Below are 25,979 nucleotides of genomic sequence, written 5' to 3'. Positions count from 1 at the left end.
TGTCCTGGCAGGTGCCTGCACATCCCAGAAGGTGGGGCCCAATGGGGGGGGTCATGTGTGTGACATCATGCACACGTGACAGCCCCCCCCCGATGTGGGGCCCAACTCGGTGCATCTGCCTCTGTTCCTGATTTGCAACTGTTTGGTGGCTCCATTATTCTCAGGTTAATTACAGTCAGGAGATAAGTCTAGTTAGGTTCCCATTTCAATGTGGACCTACCTAATTTGCATGTCCCGAAACAATATGCAACCCCAAATTCTAATACCCTATGAAATTTACTTCTCCAAATTTTGCAGTGCAGATCTCCAACCAAAAAACTGTGTCAAATGCATGTATTAGGGGAAAGTATGCATAGTGTGTACACATTAGTGCCTATCGGGGGGGGGGGGGAATGCATTCAGACCAATATAACTTTTGCCGTTCACAATACATTTCTTTCTAGCTTAGATGATGGATATGTTCATCATCTGACTTCTTTTCCCCCCTCCTGCTCTGGATTCAGATTACTGGAAGCAGGGAACAAGACAGCGAAATTGTCAAGAATATGAAATATGAGTGCTTTCCCCTTAGGGACTAAACTGCTGGAATAAACTATCCCTCAGCTTCATAATGTTTGTGTGGCAGCTTCATTTTTTTTTTTCTGGGTGAAAAAGCACCAGGAGTAGAGAGTCTCACTGGGAGAAGAAGCAGCGCAAGCAAGAACCATATTTCTAGCCGTATCGAGGCAGCATAAGTGAGATGCCACATGCATAAGTAAACATTAAGCATGGGAAAGGTATCCAGGGAGGAAAGTGGGTGGACTGTCTTACATAAATGTCTGTCGTGTGAGAAAACTGAGAGACAAAGAATCTAACTATGAGATCATTCTGGCAAGAAGCTGCCTTTGATCTATTGGATGCAGTGAACTTTCTGCAATCAGACCTTGCCACCAGAATCAGAATGTATTATACATTGAAATCAACACAAACTATAGTTTGGATATGGATAGATAGATAGATAGATAGATAGATAGATAGATAGAGGTACCTCGGGTTACATACACTTCAGGTTACATACACTTCAGGTTACAGACTCCACTAACCCAGAAATAATACCTCGGGTTAAGAACTTTGCTTCAGGATGAGAACAGAAATCATGCTCCGGCGGCGCGACAGCAGCGGGAGGCCCCATTAGCTAAAGTGGTACCTCATGTTAAGAACAGTTTCAGGTTAAGAACGGACCTCCAGAACGAATTAAGTACGTAATCAGATGGCACAGAACATCAAGCCATGTGTTCAAGATAGGCGTCAAAGGTCAGACTCACAATGGTTATTCAAAGGTTTCAACAAAAGACGTCTCAAAAGTCTAAGAAGTAAGGTTTTCTCAAATGACCTTTGACGCCTATCTTGAAAGCATGGCTTGACGTTCTGCGCCACTAGTCTGTTACATTGTATATATGAACTCCAATAGATTTATTTCTACCTTGTGAATGATATCATTATTCTATTACATATGTGTCAGAGCCGCCCGAGGTCCCAGCTCACAAAGGACCAACGCCGGTTCTTTCTTATATACAAAAGTCTTTATTGAAGTTCAGTTTTGCTTTCACAGTCGCAGCGTGCAGCTCTATGTCTGAAACTCTAGACCGCTGAAGCTCCGTCTGAATCTCCTCCCCCCAAACACCAGTTTAAGACTCTAGCCTTGCTCCACCTCTTCGTTTGCTCTTTCCTCCTCTGGCTCCACCTGTCAGCTGGGGTCTCGCCCTTCCTAGACTATTCTGACGCTGAATCCCCTGAGTCTTCTCCCTGCCTCCGGCGGGCTTTAGGACCTGGTTCCCAATCCGGGTTTTCTGCTGTCCCACGCGCCTGTACATTCGAACTTGGCGCGCGCGCCCAGCCGGCAACCTTTCTCCTGACCGTTACACTGCTCCTGTCACTGCTTCCCCCTTCGGGGAGGCTAGCTGGACCCGACCTCCCCTCTGTTCCCCCACTCTCCGATGGAGGCATGGTCAGCCCTGACTCATCTTCTCTCCCTGACACATGGGACTCTTCCCCCCCACTACGCTCTGGTGGGGAAGCTGGTCCTGATTTCCAGCTGCTGCTTTGGGAGTCCCCGCTGGCCCCTTGTTTCTGGTGTGTCCCCCCTGGGACCCCCCTCGCCCTGACCATCGGCGCCTCCTTCTGGGAATCTTCTGATTCGCTGGAGAAGCTCATGGAATCTCTCGGGTCACTGCCATATTCCCCTACGCTGCCCTCAGATTCTTCCCCTTCGCTCTCCATTTCCTCTCTCCCCTGTGCCTCTGTTCCTGAGCCCCTGACATCCATCCCCCCTCGAAGCCCCCCTTCCCCCCTCCCCCTCTTCGGGTGCGGGTTCCGGGTGCTCCAGTGCTGTGAGGGTGAGTGCGGGATACAGTTCTTTCCCCCTGGTGTGCAGCCGGCCAGCTGGATCTGGCCAGCCCGTAATGGGCTCGTCGACGTCGATCTCCTCCGCTTCCATCTCTCTGCATTCGTGCTCGAACCCAGGATCCTCCCCCAACACGTCCATGTCCACCCTTCCCCTGTTACCTCGGGTGATGCTGCATGTAAGGGCCCCCTTAGCAGTCCCCTGCTCCACCCCACCTCCAGTTGATTGTCCCACCAATAAGAGCGGTCTGTGCCAAACCCCGAGAGTGATCCCTCTGGGGAGCTTGTCTCTGGTGCCGTTTCCTCAGCTGATGAGAACCCCTGGAACGTGCTGGCTGAAAGTGTGGGTGTGAAAAGCCAGTCGTCGAAATAGTCTGCCGGCATAGGTCTGTGTGGGAAGAGTGCATGGAACTCATCTTTGAGGTAGTGCTCCTCCAGGGTATAGTCCGGTACCCACCTGTTGGCGCTGGCCGGGGTACCTTCCCTGGCGAGGAGATATTCAACCCCCTCTTCCCCCCATCTCGAGTCTAAAATCTCTGTGACCTCGTTGAGTGGCGCCGCCCTCGGTGACTCCTCCCCTGTTGGCGATTTTCTGAGTGGGCCTGGTGCGTTCCCTGGTGCCTGAAACCTGTGGGGTGCCTTGTAGGGTGTGAGCACTGACCTATGAAAGACCGGGTGCATTCTGGAGCCCTCCGGGAGTGTCAACCGGAAGGCCACTGGATTGATTTGTGCCTCGACTTGGTAAGGCCCTAGCTGCTTGTGTCTGAGCTTCTTCTTAGCTAACGATCTGGCCGGCACTGCCTGGGCCGCTAACCAGACCCAGTCCCCCACCTGGATGTCTTCCCCGGCTCTCCTGTGCCTGTCTGCCTGCATCTTGTAGGCGTGTTTTGCCAGTTCCAAGTGCCTTCAGAGTTGCTCGTGGACCTCCTGTAACTCTGCTGCCAAGTGCTCTGCTCCCCGTGGCTCCCCGTGGCTCCCCCTTCGTCTCCAACCCCGGGAAGGTTCTGGGATGCAGCCCATTGTTGGCGAAGAACGGTGTCACCCCTGTAGACCCGTGCTTCGTGTTGTTGTAGGCAAACTCGGCCAGCGGTAGGTAGTCCACCCAGGTCGAGGGCTGTTGATTCACGTAGCATCGCAGGTACTGCTGCATGATGGCGTTGACCCTCTCCGCTTGTCCGTTGGTCTGCGGGTGTCGTGCCGACGCTAAGTTGATCTTGACGTTCAGGATGCCCAGCAGCTTCTGCCAGAAGCTCGAGATGAATTGGCGACCCCGGTCGGACAGGATGGACCGTGGTAAGCCATGAACTTTGAACACGTGGTCTATGAACAGCTTGGCGGTCTGTTCCGCTGTGGCCACCTTCGCGCAAGGAATGAAGTCGCCATCTTGGTGAACAGGTCTACGACCACGAGTACCGCTGTTTTGCCTCGCGAGCTGGGCAGATCTGTGACAAAGTCCAGGGCCACTTTCTCCCACGGTTCGAGCGGCGCCTGTAGCGGTTCCAGCAGTCCCGCCGGCTTCCTGTGTACTGGTTTGGCCCTTTGGCATGTGTCACACCTAGAGACGTAATCCGCGACTTCTCCCCTCATCTGGGGCCACCAAAAGTCTCTGGCTACTAATTCCGCCGTCTTGTCCTTGCCGAAGTGCCCAGCGCTGGGCGCGTCGTGTAACTGCTGCAGGACTTTCGCGCGGAGGTCGTCTCCCGGCACATAGAGAGCCCCTTTGTGGGTGAGCAGTCCGCCGCGTATTTGGAACTCGGCGTCCTTCGCTGTGCCTCTTCGCACCTCCTCCATCTTGGATTGTGCAAACGAATCCATCTGCAGCGCGCGACGCACCGCGTCCAGCTCCACGGTGGCTGAAGCGCATGCCCACACTTCCGGTGCGAAAATGTGTTTGGCCGCCACCGGTGCCGCTTCGTCGAGATACTGCGGCTTCCTGGATAGTGCATCTGCCACGACGTTGTTGTCTCCCGGGATGTATTCTATCCGGAAGTCGAAATCCGGAAAGAACTCCGCCCAGCGGATGTGTCTCTGGTTCAGGAACCGCGCCGTGCGCCAGTACTCCACGTTCTTATGGTCCGTGCGGACCTGCACAGTGTGTCTGGCTCCGATGAGGAAGTGCCGCCACGCCTTGAAGGCTGCATGAATGGCCAGCAACTCCCTGTTCCAGATGGTGTAGTTCTGTTCCGACTTGCTGAGTTTCCTGGAGTAGAATGCGCAGGGCCTCCAGTTCCCTTGCGGATCTTGCTGCAACAGGACCGCCCCCACCACTCTGTCCGAGGCGTCCATTTCAACCCTCATTGGTTTGCTGGGGTTTACGTGTAGCAGCTGTTCTTCAGACGCGAAGAGACGCTTGAGTCTCCGAAAAGACTGCTCCGCCTGGTCCGTCCAGGTGAACTTCTTCTTCTTGGAGCTGAGGGTGTCCGTGATGGCCGCCGTCTCCTTCGCGAACCCCTTGATGAACTTGCGATAAAAGTTGGCGAAGCCGACGAACTTCTGGACCTCCTTCCGATTGCGCGGGCTCTTCCAGTCCAGCACCGAGCGGACCTTGGTGCTGTCCATGGCGAGTCCCTTGTCGGACAGCTTGTAGCCCAGGAAATCCACCTCCGTCACGTTGAACTGGCACTTCTCCAGTTTGGCGTAAAGTCTGTGCTCCCGTAGTCTCTGCAGGACCTCCTTGACGTCCCCCTCGTGAGCCTCCTGCGATTCCAAGAAGATCAGGATGTCGTCTAGGAAGCATACGCACTTCTTGTAGAGGAGGCCCGCTAACACGTGATGCATGAAGGCTTGGAAACAATGGGAGCCATTTTGCATACCAAACGGCATAACTCGATATTCATAGGTGCCTAAAGGCGTAAACATGGCCGTCTTCCACTCATTGCCCTCCCGCATGCGTATAAGGTTGTACGCCCCTCGTAGATCCAACTTGGTGAAGATACGTCCCTTCCTCACCGTCGCGAGCAGGTCGTCGATCTTGGGCATGGGGAATGCTGTGGGCTTTGTCCTGGAATTGATGATCCTGTAATCAACTACCAGCCTGCGTTGGGGCGTGTCATTCTTCTTCACGAAAAACACGGGACTGCCCCCCACTGCTTTGGATTCTTGGATGAATCCCCGCTTCAAGTTGTGATCTATGAACTCCCTGAGTTCTTGCAGTTCGTCTTCCGACATGGAATACAGTTTTCCAGTCGGCAGCGTCGCCCCTGGCAGGAGGTCAATCGCGCAGTCGTAGGGCCTGTGGGGAGGCAGCTTGTCCACTTCCTTCTCGCAGAAGACCTCCAAAAACGCCTTGTACTTGTTGGGTACCGCTTGCACCATGCCTAGGTGTAGCTGTGGTTCATCCTCTTGCCCCTCCTCTTCCTGGCTGGTCCGGATGCAGTGTTCTGCACAGTAGGAGGAGCAGAAGGTCAATTGCCGCTGGTACCATGCCAATGCCGGGCTGTGCCTATCCAGCCAACTCATGCCCAACACTATGGGCGTGTCCGACAAGTGGGTGACGTTGAAGCTGATGACTTCGCGGTGATTTCCAATTTGCAGTACCATAGGCGGTGTTTGCTGCACCACCTGTCCTCCCAGTAGCTCTCTGCCATCGACCGTGACGATGTTTAGGGGCATCGTGGCTGGTAGGAACGCTATGCGATGTAGCCTGATGAAGTCCACTCCTACAAAGTCTGCATTACTACCAGAGTCAATGGTAATAGGGACTTCCAGGGTGAGTCCATTGGGCAGCTGGAGAGATGCGGTGAGTTGCACCACTGGTTTGGGTGGGAGGGGGTCTGTGGGCTGCAAAATCTCTGGGGACTGCTTCACTGACTCGCCTGGCTGGGCCCCAGTGCCTCTGCCTCCAACCAGGCTTCGTCGTTTCCCTGTGGCTGTTCCCCCTGCTGAACTGCTCCCCTTACTGTTGCTGAGGCTGCAGTGTGCTTCTGGATCCTCTGGGGACACTCTTTTGCCATGTGCTGTGCACTGTCGCAGATGTAACACTTCCTGCTCCCTCTAGGGGCCTTCGTCTTGACTGCTCCTGGTGTTTGGGCTCTGGTCGCTGTCTGAGCCCTGGCACCACCTATCTCCATCGGCTCTTCTCCCCCCCCCCAGTGGAGGCGTGGATTGCGCGCGCCCTGTCTCTCTGGGTAGGAAGGGAGTTGTTCTGGCTGGTGTGCGTGCTATACGTCCCTCATCCCTGCTCCACGGGCGTTCTTCTAGGCGCACCCCTGTCACCAGCACTCTCTGGACGACCTCTGTGGTACTGTTAGGTCTCTCCCCCCTCGCCAGCTCATCTTTCGCGGCCCCATTTAGCCCCTCCCAGAACAGGTCCCTTACGGCAGTGGAGTCCTTCTCCCAGCCCAGCACATTTACTAATGCAAAAAAGCGGGAGTGATATTGTCTCACTGTGGCTTTGCCCTGCTTCAGCCCATGCATTTCCCTCCTGGCCACATCCACATCCACCGTTGATTTAAAACAATCGTCCATAGCCTGGATAAATGCTTTTGAATCTTGGAGGGCAGGATCATTTTCGCGCCATAAATTGCGCAGCCACGATTTAGCTTCCCCATGCAGATGAGTTATTATGAACCCTACTTTCTCCTCCTCATCTCTAAAGTCTTTCCGAAGCAAATTGAGCGCGAAAACTATGTCTGCTCTGAAGTTAGGATACTGCTCCAGGTTCCCGTCGAAGTGGGCTACGATGCTGCCCCCCCTCTTCCCGAGGCCAAACGTTTCTCTTTGCCCAAACATTCCCACCTGGTTTGCAGATCTTGGCAGAGTGCTACTGCTTCTTCTTCTCTCTGTCTGGATGCTGTTACTTCTGCGGAAAGCCTCGTGGCTGCTTCTTGCAGTGCTGTCACCTCCTCCGTAGTCATCTTTGCCTATCTTCGTGAGCTCGCAAAAAAGGGTTTTTTTGTGTGACAGAGCCGCCCGAGGTCCCAGCTCACAAAGGACCAACGCCGGTTCTTTCTTATATACAAAAGTCTTTATTGAAGTTCAGTTTTGCTTTCACAGCCGCAGCGTGCAGCTCTACGTCTGAAACTCTAGACCGCTGAAGCTCCGTCTGAATCTCCTCCCCCCAGACACCAGTTTAAGACTCTAGCCTTGCTCCACCTCTTCGTTTGCTCTTTCCTCCTCTGGCTCCGCCTGTCAGCTGGGGTCTCGCCCTTCCTAGACTCTTCTGACGCTGAGTCCCCTGAGTCTTCTCCCTGCCTCCGGCGGGCTTTAGGACCTGGTTCCCAATCCGGGTTTTCTGCTGTCCCACGCGCCTGTACATTCGAACTTGGCGCGCGCGCCCAGCCGGCAACCTTTCTCCTGACCGTTACACTGCTCCTGTCACTGCTTCCCCCTTCGGGGAGGCTAGCTGGACCCGACCTCCCCTCCGTTCCCCCACTCTCCGATGGAGGCATGGTCAGCCCTGACTCATCTTCTCTCCCTGACACATGGGACTCTTCCCCCCCACTACGCTCTGGTGGGGAAGCTGGTCCTGATTTCCAGCTGCTGCTTTGGGAGTCCCCGCTGGCCCCTTGTTTCTGGTGTGTCCCCCCTGGGACCCCCCTCGCCCTGACCATCGGCGCCTCCTTCTGGGAATCTTCTGATTCGCTGGAGAAGCTCATGGAATCTCTCGGGTCACTGCCATATTCCCCTACGCTGCCCTCAGATTCTTCCCCTTCGCTCTCCATTTCCTCTCTCCCCTGTGCCTCTGTTCCTGAGCCCCTGACAATATGATTTAACAGTTATTAGCCTACGTGTTGTGTCTATATTTCTTGTCAGTCGTGTGAGTGATTTTTGTTAGTCCCTCCCCCCAAAAATCTCAAAAACCCTGTGCAATCCTCCCAAAAGAAGCTCAACAACTCTGGCCATCTCCCCAAATTGAAGTCCCCCCAAATAGGGGGTGTGTTATACACTAAAAATACGGTAATTGGTACAGGTGATGTATATAATTTTTTGGTGGTAATGACTGAGGTTATAACATTAGCAAAAGGAGATATTTGGCAGGTGACAGCACAGGCAGTGGTGTGTAAGTAGTGCTAGGGGTTGCATAACTTCTTTTGTAAACACAAAACAATCATTGGATTCAGTTCTCCTGCTATCCTAAGAACAAACGGCAGTTGTAGGAGTGCCCTGATGCCACTGGATAACGCTCTTAATGTTCATTATTGGCATACAAATAATTCTTATTTTGAAGAAAGGAACCCTGTTGGACAAGGTGAAGACTGGAAGAAGGGAAGGATGAAGATATTGGCTGAGGAAATTGCAGCACTTACATATGATTAGTAGCTTTTGTTCTAAGTGGGATTGTCTCACTGTGTAGACAAGAGACTTCGTTGGATAGTTAGACTGGATAGTTAGACAGGAAAAAACCAGTTTGGAAGTTTGAGAAGAGAGAGATTGGTGTGGGGGAATTATAAACAAAGCAGCTGCCTGAAAAGTGTCTGTACAATTGGAGTATTTCCTTTCAACCTTTCTGTTGGGCCATGTAGTTTTTTTTATGAAGGCTCTTAATATGTACGTCAAATGTTAGAAAGCTAAGAAGAGACAAAGGAAAGGGTATCTGGAAACATGTATGAGTTGTAGTGCTGTTGAGTGATCATTTTGAATATTGGTGTGAGGGGCAATAAGAAAACTCAAGTTAATGTAGTTCCATCCTGCCCACCCCCCACCCCCAGCTCCAACATGTAAAAAAACCCCTGTATGAATAATCTAGGATGCTTTTTGAAATATACTCAGAGTCGCAAAGTGATTTCATGCTCTTTATTCAGCTCATAGTGGTGAGGAGGAATGAATGAAAGTCCCCTCACAGTATCTGCTTTATATACATTATTTATACAATGGGCTGCACATGATTGGCTAATTCCGCAATTCTACTGTAAGCCAATCAGGTTGTGGATTCACTTCTATCTGGAGCAGGATTGGGTGGTTCCTGCCAACCAATCATACTGCTGCATTGTTCTAGGACCAATCAGACTGCTGCATTCTGAATCCTATTGTTCTAGGACCAAACAGACTGCTGCAGTTTGGATCCTATTCAACTCAGTACATAACACTTTTAGATGTTGGAATTCACACAGAGATGGGGAAAATTGTCCCTCCCATCACTCTTAGCCATTGGCCATGCTGGCTGGAGCTGATGGAAGTTCAAATACAGCATATCTGATAGTCCACAGGATCCCTATCACTGCCTCAAAGGTTGCACTGAAAGTAATTCAGTAGCAAAAAACCAAAATAACCAAGAAGGTTATGTATTGTCACCCCTGTTTCACAAAGGCATGCTTTTTTTTTGGAGCCAGCACTGTATAGCTCTCGGTGTAAAATGCATCTGAGATCAGACAGAAAAGAGAGGAGGAGAAAGAAATTGCTACTTATTAAAAAGCACAGTGGATTTCTATGTATATAACACGGAAACAGTATTTTCAGTTTTGGTATTTCGTTCCATGTAGTTTTAAGAAGCCTTACGGAGGGGGGAAACACCCTCTAAATTTCTCTAGCGTACAGGTGAAAAATTATGACAGCAGTAAAAATTTTAACAGCTCAAGCATCCGTCAAAGTGAGGGGACAGATCTCTTCAGGGAGCCAGGTCACTTGTCAGAGTGGTGTGTTCATAGTTGAAACACTGGAGGAATTTCCAGCATTTGTGGATCAAGTTTTGGGACTCAGCAGGGATTCCTGCAGCTCCCGGGAATAAGCTGAGAAGCCTGCTCAACCATACAGAACCATACAAAACAGCCAAGGAAGAGGAAAAGGGGCGCCTGATGCCTGCCTCTTTAAAAAACACCTAGCAGCATGGCATGCAATTTTAGCACCAAGTTCTTCTGTTTTAAAGCATCTTCGGTATATTGTATTTGATGCGACAAATTAGCTCCCAAGCATTATAGTTTATTCCCAGGGGCCCCAGCTCCTTCTTAATCACCTGAATGGCGCTGTGGGCACAGCATATTAGTGGGTTACATAAAGTTGGTGGGGACTGCAAACGATTTAGAAAATACAGTGGTGCCTCGCAAGACGAAAATAATCCGTTCCGCGAGTCTCTTCGTCTAGCGGTTTTTTCGTCTTGCGAAGCAACCCTATTAGCGGATTAGCGCTATTAGCGGTTTAGCGGCTATTAAAGGCTTAGCGGCTAAAAGGCTATTAGCGGCTTAGCGGCTTAGAAAAAGGGGGGAAGTGGGGGGAAATCGGAACACTCGCAAGACGTTTTCGTCTTGCGAAGCAAGCCCATAGGGAAATTCGTCTTGCGAAGCAGCTCAAAAACGGAAAACCCTTTCGTCTAGCGGGTTTTCCGTCTTGCGAGGCATTCGTCTTGCGGGGCACCACTGTATGCTGAAAACACTCTGAAGCATCTCAGGGAAATGCTCCGCAGCTGAAGCAGAACATGTAATCCAGTGAAGACAAACACGTACGGGAAAGGGAGGGTGTCAGGAAGACAACTGGCAACCATTTTCATCCAACCGGGCTTAGAATAATTGCTTTTTGTCCTGTTCTAAACATTAGAAAGATATATTCAGGCCACACAATAGGAGGAGAGGAGTATGCTCAAATCATGCTCTACCTGCATCACCTGAATTTCACGGTATTTGCACCTTTAGCTTTGGTCCCACCTACTTTTGCAGGTTAACAATGGCAGATCTCCACTTTCCCAGGGCACAGCATTTTATAGGTTAAAGGGGGAGTCTGGGCACCTGTTCTAGTTTTTGGAACTGGAGACTGCTACAGGTGCATGGAGGCTTCTATAAATGTGAAGCATTACTAAGGCTAGCACTCTTCCCAAGATTAAATCCTGTTAAATATGCATGAACCAGCTGAAGCTGGAATAAATTAAATGTATCACTTGACAAGTACCACTTCAAACAATTGCAGGAGATGGTCATAATTCACACCACAAATTAAATCCAGGGTGATGTTTTTCTATTTTATTTTATTTTCAATCTGTTTTTGGTCTGTGTTTGAAAATCCTGCAAACTCCATAGAGTATTAACCAGAGTATTTTGGTTATTCTACAAAAATTCGAAAGCATCTAAAAGCTAGATGCCCATTCCGTAATATTTCCCTTTCTTATCACATACATTTGTAAGTAATGTCCAGCACAAAAAGTGGGGAGGGAAGTAGCTGACTCAAAAGAATATTGTGCTGGAGTATTGTGTTCTGTTTCAGCTATCATAGGTCATGCAGAACATGAGCAAACCGGGGTGTGAAGGCAAGCAGAAAAAATTACTGTGCTTTACCGTACAGAAGCAGATACTGAAAAGATAAGCATTAATGACTTTGGAGCAACTGTCTTCAAATTGTCCAGGGCAGGGGAAACTTCTTCAGCCCAAGAGCTACAGTCTCTCATGGGCAACCTTCCAGGAGCTTCATATTGGTGGTGAGCAGGACCAGAGGCAAAAGTGGGCGGAGCAACTGATGGCCACATTCAGCCAGAGGTTTCTGTGCAAAGGTAAAAGGTAAAGGACTCCTGGACACTTAAGTCCAGTCAAAGGCGACTATGGGGTTGCACCGCTCATCTTGCTTTCAGGCTGAGAGAACTGACGTTTGTTCACAGACAGCTTTCTGGGTCATGTGTCCAACATGACTAAGCTGCTTCTGGCGCAATGGAACACCGTGAAGGAAACCAGAGCACACAGAAACGCCGTTTACCTACACACCGCAGTGGTACCTATTTATCTACTTGCACTGGTGTGCTTTCCAACTGCTAGGTTGGAAGAAGCTGGGACAGAGCAACAGGAGCTCACCCCATCATTGGGATTCGAACCTCCAACCTTGTGATTGGCAAGCCCAAGAGGCTCAGTGGCTTAGACCACAGCGCCACCCGCGTCCCCAAGCACACATCTTTCTTTGCTCTTATTTAATGCAAGGACAATAACAGTAAGCTGGCTGGCTCTGGGTTTGTTGCAGATGCCAGAAAGAGGGAGACTTAACCCATCTATTCTATACATACAATTTAGAGATCCAAGTCACCACTAATGGAAGACTATTTGATTTTTAGACTTGGACGTGATAGAAAAAGGAGGAACATTTGTCAAATTTTTTCATGAAATGAAAACATGGTTTACAGATATAGTTTTATTTATTTATTTGTTATCCAGGGTTGTTGTTTTTATCAAGTAGTGTATAAATTATATGAAATAAATAAGGCACACATTATTATTATTTATCACTTATTTTTGTTTATTAGATTTTTATCTCTCCTTCTGGGCAGCTTCTCCTCACAAAACCCATATAGTGAGCTTTATTAGAAAGGGAGGTCTGAACCATTATCTTCAAAGTTTAGAGCCAACATTTGAACCAAACTGGATTTCAGTGCCTTGGGTTCAAACCTAGGCCGCTGGGTGTCGTATTAGGAAGATAATGTAGTGGTTTGTTAACATCCAAATACAGAGTTAATATGTAGCTGTTCCACTGATGAAATTTTCTGCTTGAATCTGCAGGAAAACCTAGAACTAATTTATTCCTCAAAGTCGAAATCAAAACTAAATATCTCTATATTCATATGATGTTGCTGTCTGACACAAATACAGAAATGCAAATATAATTGCCTTCCAATTACTACGACTGGGTGTTTGAATTTTGTTGCATCCAATTAGAGCTAGTGTTCAACAGACGTCAAATAAATTGTGATTAAGATAAGGGGGGATGCTGCTGCATATGTTACTAATAATTTCTCAGTTGGTTTTATATCTGCTCTAAGCCATAAGGCAAGGGTCACAATTTCAAACCTGGCACCCTCAAGTGTCCTGGTACCCACAAAGGTTTTCACTGGTACCACTGGCAGGTTTCCCAAACTCATTTTTCATTTTTTAAAAAAGCAAGTCTCTGTCCCTCCTAGAAAGAAAGTTATGGGACAAAATGTGTGGGTAACCTCTAAGCAATTTATGTGAAATGACGAATGAGTGTGATGTACACCCACACCCACACACCCACACACCTGAGGAATGCTCCCAGTTAGATAGCAACACTGTGTGTGTGATCAGTATTCTGTGATCTCCACAATCAAAACATAGCTGACTTCCTGTAGTAAGCATAAATTTGTCAGAGGTGGTTGTCTCGCTCATTTTGTGTGATGCCACGTTCTCCATCGTAGCTATTTTGTGGCTGGCATCCCCACAGCTCTCCCAAAATTTGATATGTGGTCACTGGTCCCAAAATGTTGGCGACCCCTGTTCTAAGGGGTGGTGATTTTTACTCTTGGGGAAACTATTTGTGCAAACAACCCTGTTATATTTTCTTTAGATCAGGTGTTCCCAAATTGATCTGTGGCTCACCAATGTTCCATGAGTTTCATTCAAGTGGTCCATGGCACGTCTGTAAAAATACAGTTAAAAATCATGCAGCACCTAGCACAGCTGTAATGGGCAGAAAAATCCTTAAGTCTTCCACAAAAAGATCCTCAGCAAATTTTAAGAGATCCGTGGGGAACAAATTTTGGGGATGACTATTGCTTTGGATCATATTAGAATATTTAGGCCTTGGGTGGGGGGCTGTCGGGGGCTGTCGATTTAGCCAAGGAAAAAATCTTAGTAGTAGTAGTAATTATTTATTTATTTATTTATTTATTTATTTATTTATTTATTTATACCCCACCCATCTGGCTGGGTTTCCCCAGCCACTCTGGGTGACTTCCAACAGAATATTAAAATACAATAACCTATTAAACATTAAAAGCTTCCCTAAACAGGGCTGCCTTCAGATGTCTTCTAAAAGTCTGGTAGTTGTTTCTCTTTTTGACATCTGGCGTTCCACAGGGCCGGTGCCACTACCGAGAAGGCCCTCTCCCTGGTTCCCTGTAACTTGGCTTCTCGCAGCGAGGGAACTGCCAGAAGGCCCTTGGAGCTGGACCTCAGCGTCCGGGCATAACGATGGGGATGAAGATGCTCCTTCAGGTATACAGTGGTACCTCTGGTTATGTACTTAATTCGTTCTGGAGGTCCGTTCTTAACCTGAAACTGTTCTTAACCTGAAGCACCGCTTTAGCTAATGGGGCCTCCCGCTGCTACTGCACAATTTCTGTTCTCATCCTGAAGCAAAGTTATTAACCCGAGGTACTATTTCTGGGTTAGCGGATCCTGTAACCTGAAGCATCTGTAACCTGAAGCGTATGTAAGCCGAGGTACCACTGTACTGGACCGAAGCCATTTAGGGCTTTAAAGGTCAGCACAACACTTTGAATTGTGCTCAGAAACGTACCACTTAGGTAGTATAAGAGACACAAATGCCCTGAGATCTACGGGTACAGGGTGGTATACAAATTTAATAAATAAACAAACAGCTAGTAGTAGTAATGGCTATGTTCTGCCTCAACTATTGGAGGTATCGTGCCTCTGAATGTCAGTTTCTGGGAATCACAAGTGGGGGGAAAGCTGTTGCTTGTTGGCTTCCCATGGGCATCTGGTTGGTCACTGTGAGACCAGGATACTGACTAGATGGGCCTTTGGCCTGATCCAGCAGGGTTGTTGCTATGTTATGAGGCCACAGGACAATGTGATGGCTGTGGTATGATCACAGCACAGTCATATTCCATGCCAGTCAAAGTGAATAGATGATTTGATGGCCACACCAAAAGTCCCTACTGGCTGCATCCAGACATTATGTCAATATCTGAGAAGCCATGGCCTAGGGACTTGTTGACTCAGTCAGGTTTTAGAGGTTATTATCTAACAGCTGTTACCGTGTAGGGACAAGCCCTGAAACTTCACAAGTCTTTGTCAACTCTTCTTGGTTATTCACAGCTTCCCGTGTTGCTGTGCAAATGTGAACTTTCCTTTCTGGTTTATACATGATCATTTGGCCAGAACTAAGAGGGGTGATGCAAGAGTATTAAGGGGTTATAATAAATAATACGTGGGTGGCGCTGTGGGTTAAACCACAGAGCCTAGGACTTGCCGATCAGAAGGTCGGGGGTTCGAATCCTCGCAATGGGGTGAGTTCTTGTTGCTTGGTTCCTGCTCCTGCCAACCTAGCAGTTCGAAAGCACGTCCAAGTGCAAGTAGATAAATAGGTACCACTCCAGCGGGAAGGTAAACGGCATTTCCGTGCGCTGCTCTGGTTCGCCAGAAGCAGCTTAGTCATGCTGGCCACATGACCTGGAAGCTGTACGCCGGCTCCCTCAGCCAGTAAAGCGAGATGAGCGCCGCAACCCCAGAGTCGGCCACGACTGGACCTAATGGTCAGGGGTCCCTTTACCTTTAATAAATAATAATAATATTTTTTTATTTATACCCCACCCTTCCCAGCCAAGACCGGGCTCAGGGTGGCTAACACCAGGTATAAAAACAATTGATTAAAATACAACTTAAAAACAAGATTAAAACACAACATTAAAATGCAGCCTCGTTTCAATTAAAGTGAGTTCAGAGTTTCATTTTTTTACAGTGATGTAAAATCTTTTCATTTTTTATAGCCTAGTCATTTAAGGCATTTTATAAATCATAGGTATCCTAAGAGCAGCATCATGCATTGTTTATAAATGAGATTGTTATTCTCTTGATAATAACAAACATATCTTAATATGCTCTTTTTGAAGTTTTCATCTGTTTTTAGTTTATTGTAGATTTGAATTATTATTTTGTAATTTATTTAGTTGTTAATTTGAATGCATGAAGGGTTTTTGGAAACCACCCTGAGGTTCTATTTACAATCAAGTAGTATTTGCATATAGAGCATACCTGCATACATATTAGAGAAAAAATACCTATTCTGAAAGATGACTCTACATATGATCTCTGTTAATCCAGATGGGAATAGCCTTCTATGCAACTGTCTCAAGGCGATGAAAACAGCAAAAACAACAACAGTTAACTGATATATTTAAAACAATAAAACCGTACAAAATAGCCACTCCTGGCCAAGAACCAGATGGGAAATTCCCCCTGACCTCATGCTTTACCAACTGAGCTACCAAGGTGGATAATAATAATATTGCATTTTATGTTCACATTTTTATCTTAACATTTTAGTGTTGTATTTAATTTCTGCTGTGTTTTTTTGGATAGATTTTTGTTCTGGGATAGTCTATAAGCAAACAATCCACCAGAACACGGCAGGAGCAACTGTATGCCTGCAAGTCATATATGTAATCCAGTCTTAAATCAAAGTCTGAGCTCTCCATGGTCCTGATTCTTGGTTGCCTAATCTATACTTCCTACACTTGCCCACAACACCCCTTTGGGCTCTTGCTGGAATGTTACATGGTGCTTTAAACTTGAAATGTAATATGTTCCGTGCGTGTTCTGAAGCATACATTAGAGGCATTCCTAACACTCCTTTTGAACATGCAATATGTTTTTAATCAAAGCGTTTGGGGAAATTGAGTTATTGAGTAGTACACTGGCATGAAGCCGCACAATTCATTTTGGAAAGGAAGTGTTTGGATAAATCGTGGGTGTGTTGCATTTTCAGTTGTTGGAGTATTTTCCTGGCTTGCTACGTGCCACATAATTAATGCAGTATTTTAATAACTAATTTATAAAGCCAAACATGAGCAAAAATATTTTGTCTTTCTAATGTGGCTTTGCTCTCCACCAGTGAGCTAGATAAACAAACTACAGCTTCTTTGGAGGAAGCCATGACTGTTTAAAGTAGCATCATGGTGCTTTAAATATGTGGTGTGTGACTGTGGCCTTATCTGGCAAATAACAGAGCAAGGAAGGAAGGAGAGTTTCGCCCATGTGGATGTGAACTAGTGCAAATGTGCTCATTTTTCTCTGAAAATGAGCACAGATTAGCAGTAATGGTTCTGTAAATGAGAAAAGGAAGGCTATCTTCACTTCATCATACTTGAGCCCATCGTCAAACACCTGATACTTTTTAGCATCCTGTATTTCCATTTCTCTGTGCTGACAGAATATTCTGATAAAGAAGCGGAGGTGTTTAATTCAGTGAGGGTGATGTTTCATATGTTACTTCTAGCAGGCATATTTTGCTGAATAATCAAGCGAAAGGGTATCCAGTTGTTTACATGTTTGTTTGTGTGCATGCATCATTTAAATTGGAGTCTTTTTTTAAAAAAAGCCCAGTTATTAAAAAGTGAGTGCAGTGTTCCTTTGTGTAAGAACAAAGACAAAGAAACAACTGCGCCACATAGTCGTGCAGATATCATCAGGTCCACCACGAGGAGAAATGGAAATGAATTGAAATAATTACATTCCGACCCTGTGATTCTGGTGTGTCTCAAAGGCTATCAAGTCCAACCTCCCTGGCTGATGCAGGAAATCCACTGAGACACAAAAGAGTTCAGTCTGGGAAAGCTTGATGCTGGGTGAATGTTCTTATGAAACAGATCTGCTCCTCTTTTCGCCAAGCAGGAGAACATTCCAGGGTGTTCACAGGGTCAGTTTCCTTGTAATGGGAGAACACTAGAAATTCACATTGTCTTGCCATATCTGTTGCTGTGCAGGTTTCCAAGCAGAGCACAGAATCATAAAATCATAGAGTTGGAAGGGACCACAAGGATCATCTAGTTCAGGGGTGCCCAAACTAAGGCCCGCAGGCAGGATAAGGCCCAAGGGACTCGTTTATCCGGCTCGCGGCGACCCCCGCCACCCGCTCTTACCGGCACTGCATTGCGCGGCTGCCCACTTCCAGGTTGGAGGAGCTCCAGTAACAGCTTGTGCACATGCGCAAGCATTATTTGCACATGGGTTATTTCCGGTGCACATCCGGGTCGGAGGAGGCCTGTGCACACAAGCTATTTCTGGTGCTCCTCTGACCCGGAAGTGTGCAGGAAATAGCATGTGCGAACGCGTATGGGCACGCGCTCCCCTGCCCTCTGGCCCACTGCACAATCCGTGCTGGAGACACTGACCTGAGGCAATGCATTTGTACATTGGTAAAACTTGATTGTTGCCAGAGAATGTAAGATGTTCATTTTCCCCATATGCAGTAAAGCAGGCTTCCTCAAACTCAGCCCACCAGCTGTTTTTGGCCTACAACTCCCATGAGCCATAGCTAGCAAGACTGGTGGTCAGAGATTATGGGAATTGTAGTTCAAAACATCTGGAGGGCTGAGGTTGAGGAAGCCTACAGTAAAGCCACAAAAATACTATGGTATCAGACATCCCTGGGAAGAGAGATTGACTGCTAAACCACTTTGGAAATTGTAGCTCTATGTGAGGAAGGGAAAGTCCCTATGCTCCTTTAACCAACATAACACTCAGCTTTTTAAACCAACCCAGGGTTTTTAGAAGCAATTTTACTCCTAAAGCAGGCAATGTACTTGCTGATGATGCTTAAGGTTCCATATAGCACTTTTGTCCCAGTTTCAGCCAAATCCAGCTAAAACTTCTGATTCTGGCCTAATTTAGATTTGAAGGCTGAGACACCCAAAGGATAATAACAGCCTTTAAGGAAAATTGCAGCTTTTCTACCTAAAGTCCATGATCACCAGTCAGCTGTCTGGTGATAGACCCATTCACAATACTCAAGGTAGTCAAAAATCATAACATATAGTGCCTGTGCTATCTGCACATTTGACCTCTTCATTCTTCATAGGAAAGCGGAATTGGGGAGGGAGGTAATTTTGAAATTTTTGAAGGGACTTTCCAGCTACTATCAAGCTTTGTTGTTTAGTCGTTTAGTCGTGTCCGACTCTTCGTGACCCCATGGACCAGAGCACGTCAGGCACTCCTGTCTTCCACTGCCTCCCACAGTTTGGTCAGACTCATATTAGTAGCTTCAAGAACACTGTCCAACCACCTCGTCCTCTGTCGTCCCCTTCTCCTTGTGCCCTCCATCTTTCCCAACATCAGGGTCTTTTCCAGGGAGTCTTCTCTTCTCATGAGGTGGCCAAAGTATTGGAGCCTCAGCTTCACAATCTGTCCTTCCAGTGAGCACTCAGGGCTGATTTCCTTCAGAATGGATAGGTTTGATCTTCTTCCAGTCCATGGGACTCTCAAGAGTCTCCTCCAGCACCATAATTCAAAAGCATCAATTCTTCAGCGATCAGCCTTCTTTTTGGACAATCAAGCTAGTTCTCCCAATTAAATGGAATGCTTCTAAGAAGATAGAGGGCAATCAAGGTGCTGCAACAAAACACAACCCCTGCCTTGCACCGGCATAAAAATGATTTACTTAATTATATTTACGTCCTGTCTTTCGTCCAAGGAGCTCCATGTGGTTCATGGTTCTCTCTTTTCTTTTCTTTTCTTTTCTTTTCTTTTCTTTTCTTTTCTTTTCTTTTCTTTTCTTTTCTTTTCTCATCCTCACAACAACCCTATGAGGTAGGTTAGGCTGAGAGACAATGACTGGTCCATTGGGGATTTGAACCCTGGTCTCCCAGCTCCTAGTCCAACACACTAACCACAACACCACAGTGGCTCTATGCTTCATCACCCACCAAAAATAATGAAGATACAAATTACCAGAATAAAACTGAGTGTAATAATATAAGTTGTGGTACGCTCTTGAGTATCTAATTCCTATATTAATCTAGGGATTTGTTTATTTTTGGCTAACAACACAGAACTCAAATACACTTTGCTTAGCATATTACACACCCACATGAACATTGCTGTAATTAATGGAGCACAGGAACCTTGCCAAGAGAGACCACAGACAGGAGCTCAAAGGAAACTCCTAACACTCTTCAATGTACAGGACAAAGACATCACATTGCAATAAGGGATGTGCTTTTTGGTGAATATTATCTACTGCCTTGTTAGTTTAGCAAAAGCGTAGGAGGCAATGACTTAGATCAAATTCTGGGAAAGTACAGTGGTGCCTCGCAAGACGAAAAGAATCCGTTCTGTGATTCTCTTCGTCTAGCAGTTTTTTCGTCTTGCAAAGCAAGCCCATTGACGGATTAGCGCTATTAGCGCTATTAGTGGCTTTTAGCGGCTTTTAGCGGCTTATCTGATGATCGGATCAGCTGATAAGCAGCTTAGCGGCTTAGAAAAAGGGGGGGAGGGAAAAAAACAGCAGGAACTCGCAAGACATTGTCGTCTTGCGAAGCAAGCCCATAGGAAATTCGTTTTGCGAAGCACCTCCAAAACGGAAAACTCTTTCGTCTAGCGAGTTTTCCATCTTGCGAGGCATTCGTCTTGCGGGGCACCACTGTAAAGGGAGCCTAGCACTCTGTCCTCCCCAAATTACAGACTTTCAGGGTGACAAAATGTAAGATAAACTGTAACTGTCTCTTAGTATCATTATGCTCTCTTCTCTACCAACGAGGGCCTCAGTTTTGTAAAGTCCCATGTCAGTTTCTAATCTCAAAGTTGAGGGCTTGAGACACTGTGTTCCATTTCTAGGAAAAGGGGGAGAAAGAAAAATCTTATTTTCTTTGTGGATCCCAAGTTCTCCTTATGCTGGGGAGGAGACAAAAAATGGCCAGCAAGCATTTGGAAGCCGCCGAGGTAAAAAGAAGCAGCAATTCCAGGAGGAGCAACTATGTCCCGTGATATAAATGACAGTATACCAAGCAACTGTACTAGATTGAAGCAGATTTATAGCACAAACTCAACCTAAATCCAAATGCTCTGATTGAATTGAAGACAAAGGCTGCAAATCTAAAGTTACTAGGAGTGAACTGAAACAAATGTCTGCACATAGTTTTGATTGATCTGAAAGAGTCCGGTCACCTCTGACTGATTGCTTGATTTTCACATTTATATGCTGTTATTTTGGCCCCGCCAGATATTTAAATCAACAAAAAATAACCACAGCAAGCAGCTTCAACAATAAATATGGGTAAATATATAACTGTTGCCAAATATCCAAAGAAATGGGGGGGGGGGAATGTTTCCTTCTCCTCAAAGGGCACAAGCCTAGCAAGTCTGCCTCAAGAGACAATTCACAGTAGAAAAGATACTGCTGCTTATAGCCATCCACTTTACTTTAGGTACTACAGGTATGCCACCACATTCAGATGCATAGAACACAGGAAGTTACCCTGTACTGTGTCAAACCATTGGTTCATCTCGCTGACTGTTGTCTAATTTAGGGGTATCCGACACAGTGCCTTCCAGATGTTGTTGGACTACAACTCGCATCAGCCCCAGCCAGCAGAGGTGATGGCGGTTATAGTCACAAAACATCTGGAGAGAACCAGATGTTCTCTCCTGGTCTAATCTGACCAACAGAGGTTCTCCAGGATTTCAGATGAGTCCCATCCCTACCTGGAAAAGCCAGGGATCAAACCAGGGAGGCCTTTTGCACAACTGCTAACTGTGTGAAGGAGTACACACCGTTAGGGCTTTTAGAACCCCTCTTGGGGGAACTATGGGGTCTGTTTTTGTTTTGTTTTAAATTATAGTGGAATGGATGAGTGCAGGGGATAATGCCGTTCCACCTACCCTCCAAATAGTGTATGTGACCTCCAGCCCATCCTTCCTAGAAGGATGGAAAAGACCAGCAGGTAACTTACCATACTTTTCTGTCTAATAGACGCCCCCATATATAAGACGCCCCCCTAGATCGTTTCCTGTGCTCAACAGCATTGAGGGAAGTTGCGCTCCAGCCAGCCAGCTGCCGCTGTGCACGGGAAACGATTCAGGGAGTGCTTCCCACGTGCAGCGGCATCGGGGGAAGCTGCGCGCCGCCAGCCAGTGCCCCCAGATCGCTCCTGTCATGCAGCAGCATCTCCCCCCCCCCCATGCTACTATCAGTGTATTGGACGACCCCAGTTTTTTGACATGATTTTTGTGTCAAAAAGCCTCGTCCAATGCACAGAAAAATACAGTAATAAAATGGGAAGAAACAGTACAAGCAGTTTAGATAAATGTGTCATTTAAAGTCATTTAAAGTTAATCTCTAAATCTCTAAGAATAGGAGGAGATGGATCCCAGTAAGTCAACCATCCACAAATGAATGACTAGACTAGAGCCTCTCAGATCTTGTTGGTGCTACCCAGCTCCAATTTACAGCTCACCCATGAACTCACTGGGTGCCATTGGGCAAACCACACTTTTTCAGACCCAGCCACCAATCTGCGAAATGGAGATAATACCCTTTGCGGGGCTGTTGTAACAAATACTAGATCAAGTTTATGAAGCACTCAAGAACGTTACATGGATGATTCTGATGATTCCTATCTGTTACTGAGATCACATCTAAAGATGACGACTATGATTTATTAAATGTGTATACTGCCCTGTTCCCACAGGTTTCAGGGTGGTTCACAACATAAAATCACAAAATAAAATCACAAAAGACATAAATAGAGATTCTTGTGTTAAAATGGCTTCCCTTTCCCTTTTGCCTGTTCCTCTGTGCTGCTCAGAAGTCTTGCCCATGTGACTTTTCCCTGTTGTTTTTGTCTTCCAGGTTTTGGCATGACCACACCGGCCACTGTCACAGGCAAGCTTTTCCTGATATTCTATGGCCTTATAGGCTGTGCAGGGACCATTTTGTTCTTCAACTTGTTCCTGGAGCGCTTGATCACCATCATAGCCTATGTCATGAAGTCCTGCCGCGAGAGGCAACTGAGGCGGAGGGGGGGCCTTGCCCAAGACAGCCATCACACTCCTGGGACCGCCGAAGTGGACAGCTTGGCAGGATGGAAGCCGTCCGTATATTACGTCATGCTTATCTTGTGCATTGCGTCCGTCATTGTTTCCTGTTGTGCCTCTGCTCTGTACTCTCCCATGGAAGGGTGGACGTATTTGGACTCGCTTTATTTTTGCTTTGTGGCCTTCAGCACCATTGGCTTTGGCGACCTGGTGAGTGGCCAGAACACCCACTATGAGAACCGAGGCCTTTACCAATTTGGCAATTTCCTGTTCGTACTCATGGGGGTTTGTTGCATCTACTCCCTCTTTAACGTGATCTCCATTGTCATCAAACAGTCTGTGAATTGGATATTAAGGAAACTGGACAGCACGTGCCAGAGGTGCCAAAGAAAACTCTTCCGGTCGCGAAGGAATGTTGTGGTGCCGGGAGTTGCCCGGAACCAACGCAACATATCCATCGAGTCGGATGGTGTCCTCGAGAGCGAGGCAGATGGGCGCAGGCTGTCCGGCGAGATGATCTCGATGAAAGACCTCTTAGCGTCCAACAAAGTGTCACTGGCCATCATGCAAAAACAGTTGTCCGACAGTGCCAATGGATGCCCCAGAGCAAGCATCGCTTCTAGACAAAATGGTTTTGCTGGCGGCGTAGGCGCTTTGGGCATTATGAACAACAGGCTGGCAGAGACCAGTACGGATAGAGACATCCACGCTGGGAGGGGATCACTGGGTAACAGATAATGAAGGGTCAAAAGTCATCACAGAGACAGAACTAACTGAGTGGGCCACCTCTTGAGAAGAGGTGCCTTTAGTGTTGTTGCTGGCAGTTTGGACCTCTTGCATTTTGCACTGCGCCACCGATCCACCCTTGCCCTGCAGACCCTGCCAAAGAACATCCCAGTGGTGTCATGTAGTGTAGCTGCAATTAACAAGCTTCTTCAGCATGTATTTAAGTTTAGGTCTGAGTTAGGAGCAAGGGGAAATGGAGAGAAAACATGCAGATGCGTTTCTCCCTTTGTTTTGGCTGGCACCTCAGTCCTGTAAATGCTCAGAAGAGCAAGCAGTTTAAGTTGCAGTAGTAGTCCCAATCCAGACATGTTGTGCCCCAGAAAGTGTGGTACAAGAACAACTGTGTGTGTCGGAAGGTGCAGGAAGCAACCACTTAGGTGGATAGCTGAATAGCCCAGCAGTGACTCATCTGTGGTTTTCAGATGCTGTTGGACTCCAATTCCCATCAGCCCCAGCTGATCCCTGTGGTCAGGGATGATGGGAGTTGTAGTCCATCAACATCTGGAGAACACCAGGTTAGGGCTCCCCCCCCCCCCCGAAATAGCCACTTGCCTTTGATTTCACTAGTGAACAGTCATTCGCTACTGGGTCCAAGAGTGACTAGCCCACCTGAGTAGTGTGCTCCATTTGGAGATGGAAAGTGGATCTCTTCTCCCTCAGCTGCCCAGACCATTTATCTTTCTGCATGCATTGGAATCCTACACTGTGTAGCATGTGCGGAAGACATAATCTGGAGAGCTGCATGCAGTGGTATCATGTGTGGGTTTGTGTGCAAAAGAAGAAGTTTTATTGCACATTTTAGGATCAGTGCTATTTTTCTAGAAAAAGAGGTGCCAGAACTCACCATTATCACATCCCTCGTTCTCTTAGAATGACAATGGTGCCCACCTGAGAGGTGGCAGAACTGAGTTCTGACTGGGAAAAAAGCCCTCTTTAGGATCACATGTATCTGATAGCAAAACTTTGCCTCACAAGGAAAAATATTCTACCACTGAGAGCCAGTGTGGTGTAGTGGTTAAGAGCAATAGACCCGTAATCTGGTGAACCAGGTTCGCGTCTCCGCTCCTCCACATGCAGCTGCTGGGTGACCTTGGACTAGTCACACTTCTTTGAAGTCTCTCAGCATCACTCACCTCACAGAGTGTTTGTTGTGGGGGAGGAAGGGAAAGGAGAATGTTAGCCGCTTTGAGACTCCTTCGGGTAGTGATAAGGCGGGATATCAAATCCAAACTCTTCTTCTTCTTCATAAGACACACTAGATTAAATTTAAGTTAAATCCCGTAGAGTCACCAGGCACCCAGGTTTTAAAATGCAAGTGCTCCTATTATGAAACTTGATCCATAGCTGCTATCACTACCATCAATAGATCTCTGCAAAAAGGTGACTTTCCCAAAATCTACAACAGGGGTGGTAAAATGGAAAAGCATGGAAATGATCAAGAACAAACACATGTCAAAATAATTTCATAGACTTGCTGTTTACAGTCAAGCCAAAATATAATGTGCCGCTAGGAAGGAACAGGAGAAATGTAACACTGAGATTTTATTATCTAGGCTGTAGCTTTATAACTTTATAAGACCATGAGTTTGGGAAACAGAAAAGTTTCAGTTTGGAGAGGAGATGCTAGCAGAGGTCATTTGGGAACCGTATTAAGGCCTGCTTTATGAAAACATTTTTATTAATAACCACAGGAAGAACGTGGGAGTGTGCTGTTGCAACCTGAACATGACCCTAACTTAGAAGGTACTGCAATTCTCCAAAGGACTGAGAAATTATGTGGGACTAATTGGATGGCCTCATGAACTGAAATGATAGAAATGGAACGAAAATGGGCATTGCAAAATGTAAGGCCATGTATTTGGAAGCAAACAATAAAAGATGTTTGTTACCTGCCGATTAGTAGTTGAAAACAACCCGCAGAGAAAATGATTTCAGGATATTGGTTGATCACAAAATGGCAATCAGCCGCCAACATGACACAGCTGCAAGAATGGCAAGTATAATGCTTAGAAGTATTAGGTGGGGGGGGGGGAATAGTAGTATAGAGCACTTTTAGTATAAAGCCTTGATTTTGTTTTCCTCTGTGAGGAATACAACCTATCCATTAAAACAGTTAAAACTTTCTTCTTCTTCTTCTTCATACCCCACCCATTTGACTGGGTTGCCCTAGCCACTCTGTGTGGCTTCCAGCATATACAAAAACATAATAAAGCATTGAACATTAAAAACTTCCCCATACAGGGCAGCCTTCAGGTGTCTTTTAAAGGCTGTATAGTTACTTATCTCCCTGGCATCTGATGGGAGGGTGTTCCACAGGGCAGGCGCCACCACCGAGAAGGCCCTCTGGCTGGTTCCCTGTAACCTCCAGAAGGCCCTCGGAGGAGGACCTCAGTGTCC

At 46.9% G+C, this 25,979-nt stretch overlaps 1 protein-coding gene across 1 annotated transcript in view; it reads left to right on the top strand.

Annotated features, from left to right (window-relative positions):
* Positions 1-25,478, top strand: part of KCNK13 (potassium two pore domain channel subfamily K member 13) — a 69,516-nt gene extending 44,038 nt beyond the window's left edge. Inside the window, exon 2 of the mRNA XM_083503074.1 lies at positions 22,612-25,478. Coding sequence (XP_083359200.1) covers positions 22,612-23,534 — 923 coding nt within the window. The 3' untranslated portion in view covers positions 23,535-25,478. The remainder of the gene's footprint in view (positions 1-22,611) is intronic.
* Positions 25,479-25,979: the final 501 nt, after the last annotated feature.

The sequence above is a fragment of the Podarcis liolepis genome (genome assembly GCF_965112155.1).
Source record: "Podarcis liolepis genome assembly, chromosome: 1".
NCBI classification, from domain to species: domain Eukaryota; kingdom Metazoa; phylum Chordata; class Lepidosauria; order Squamata; family Lacertidae; genus Podarcis; species Podarcis liolepis.
This window is presented reverse-complemented; position numbering and strand designations above follow the sequence as displayed.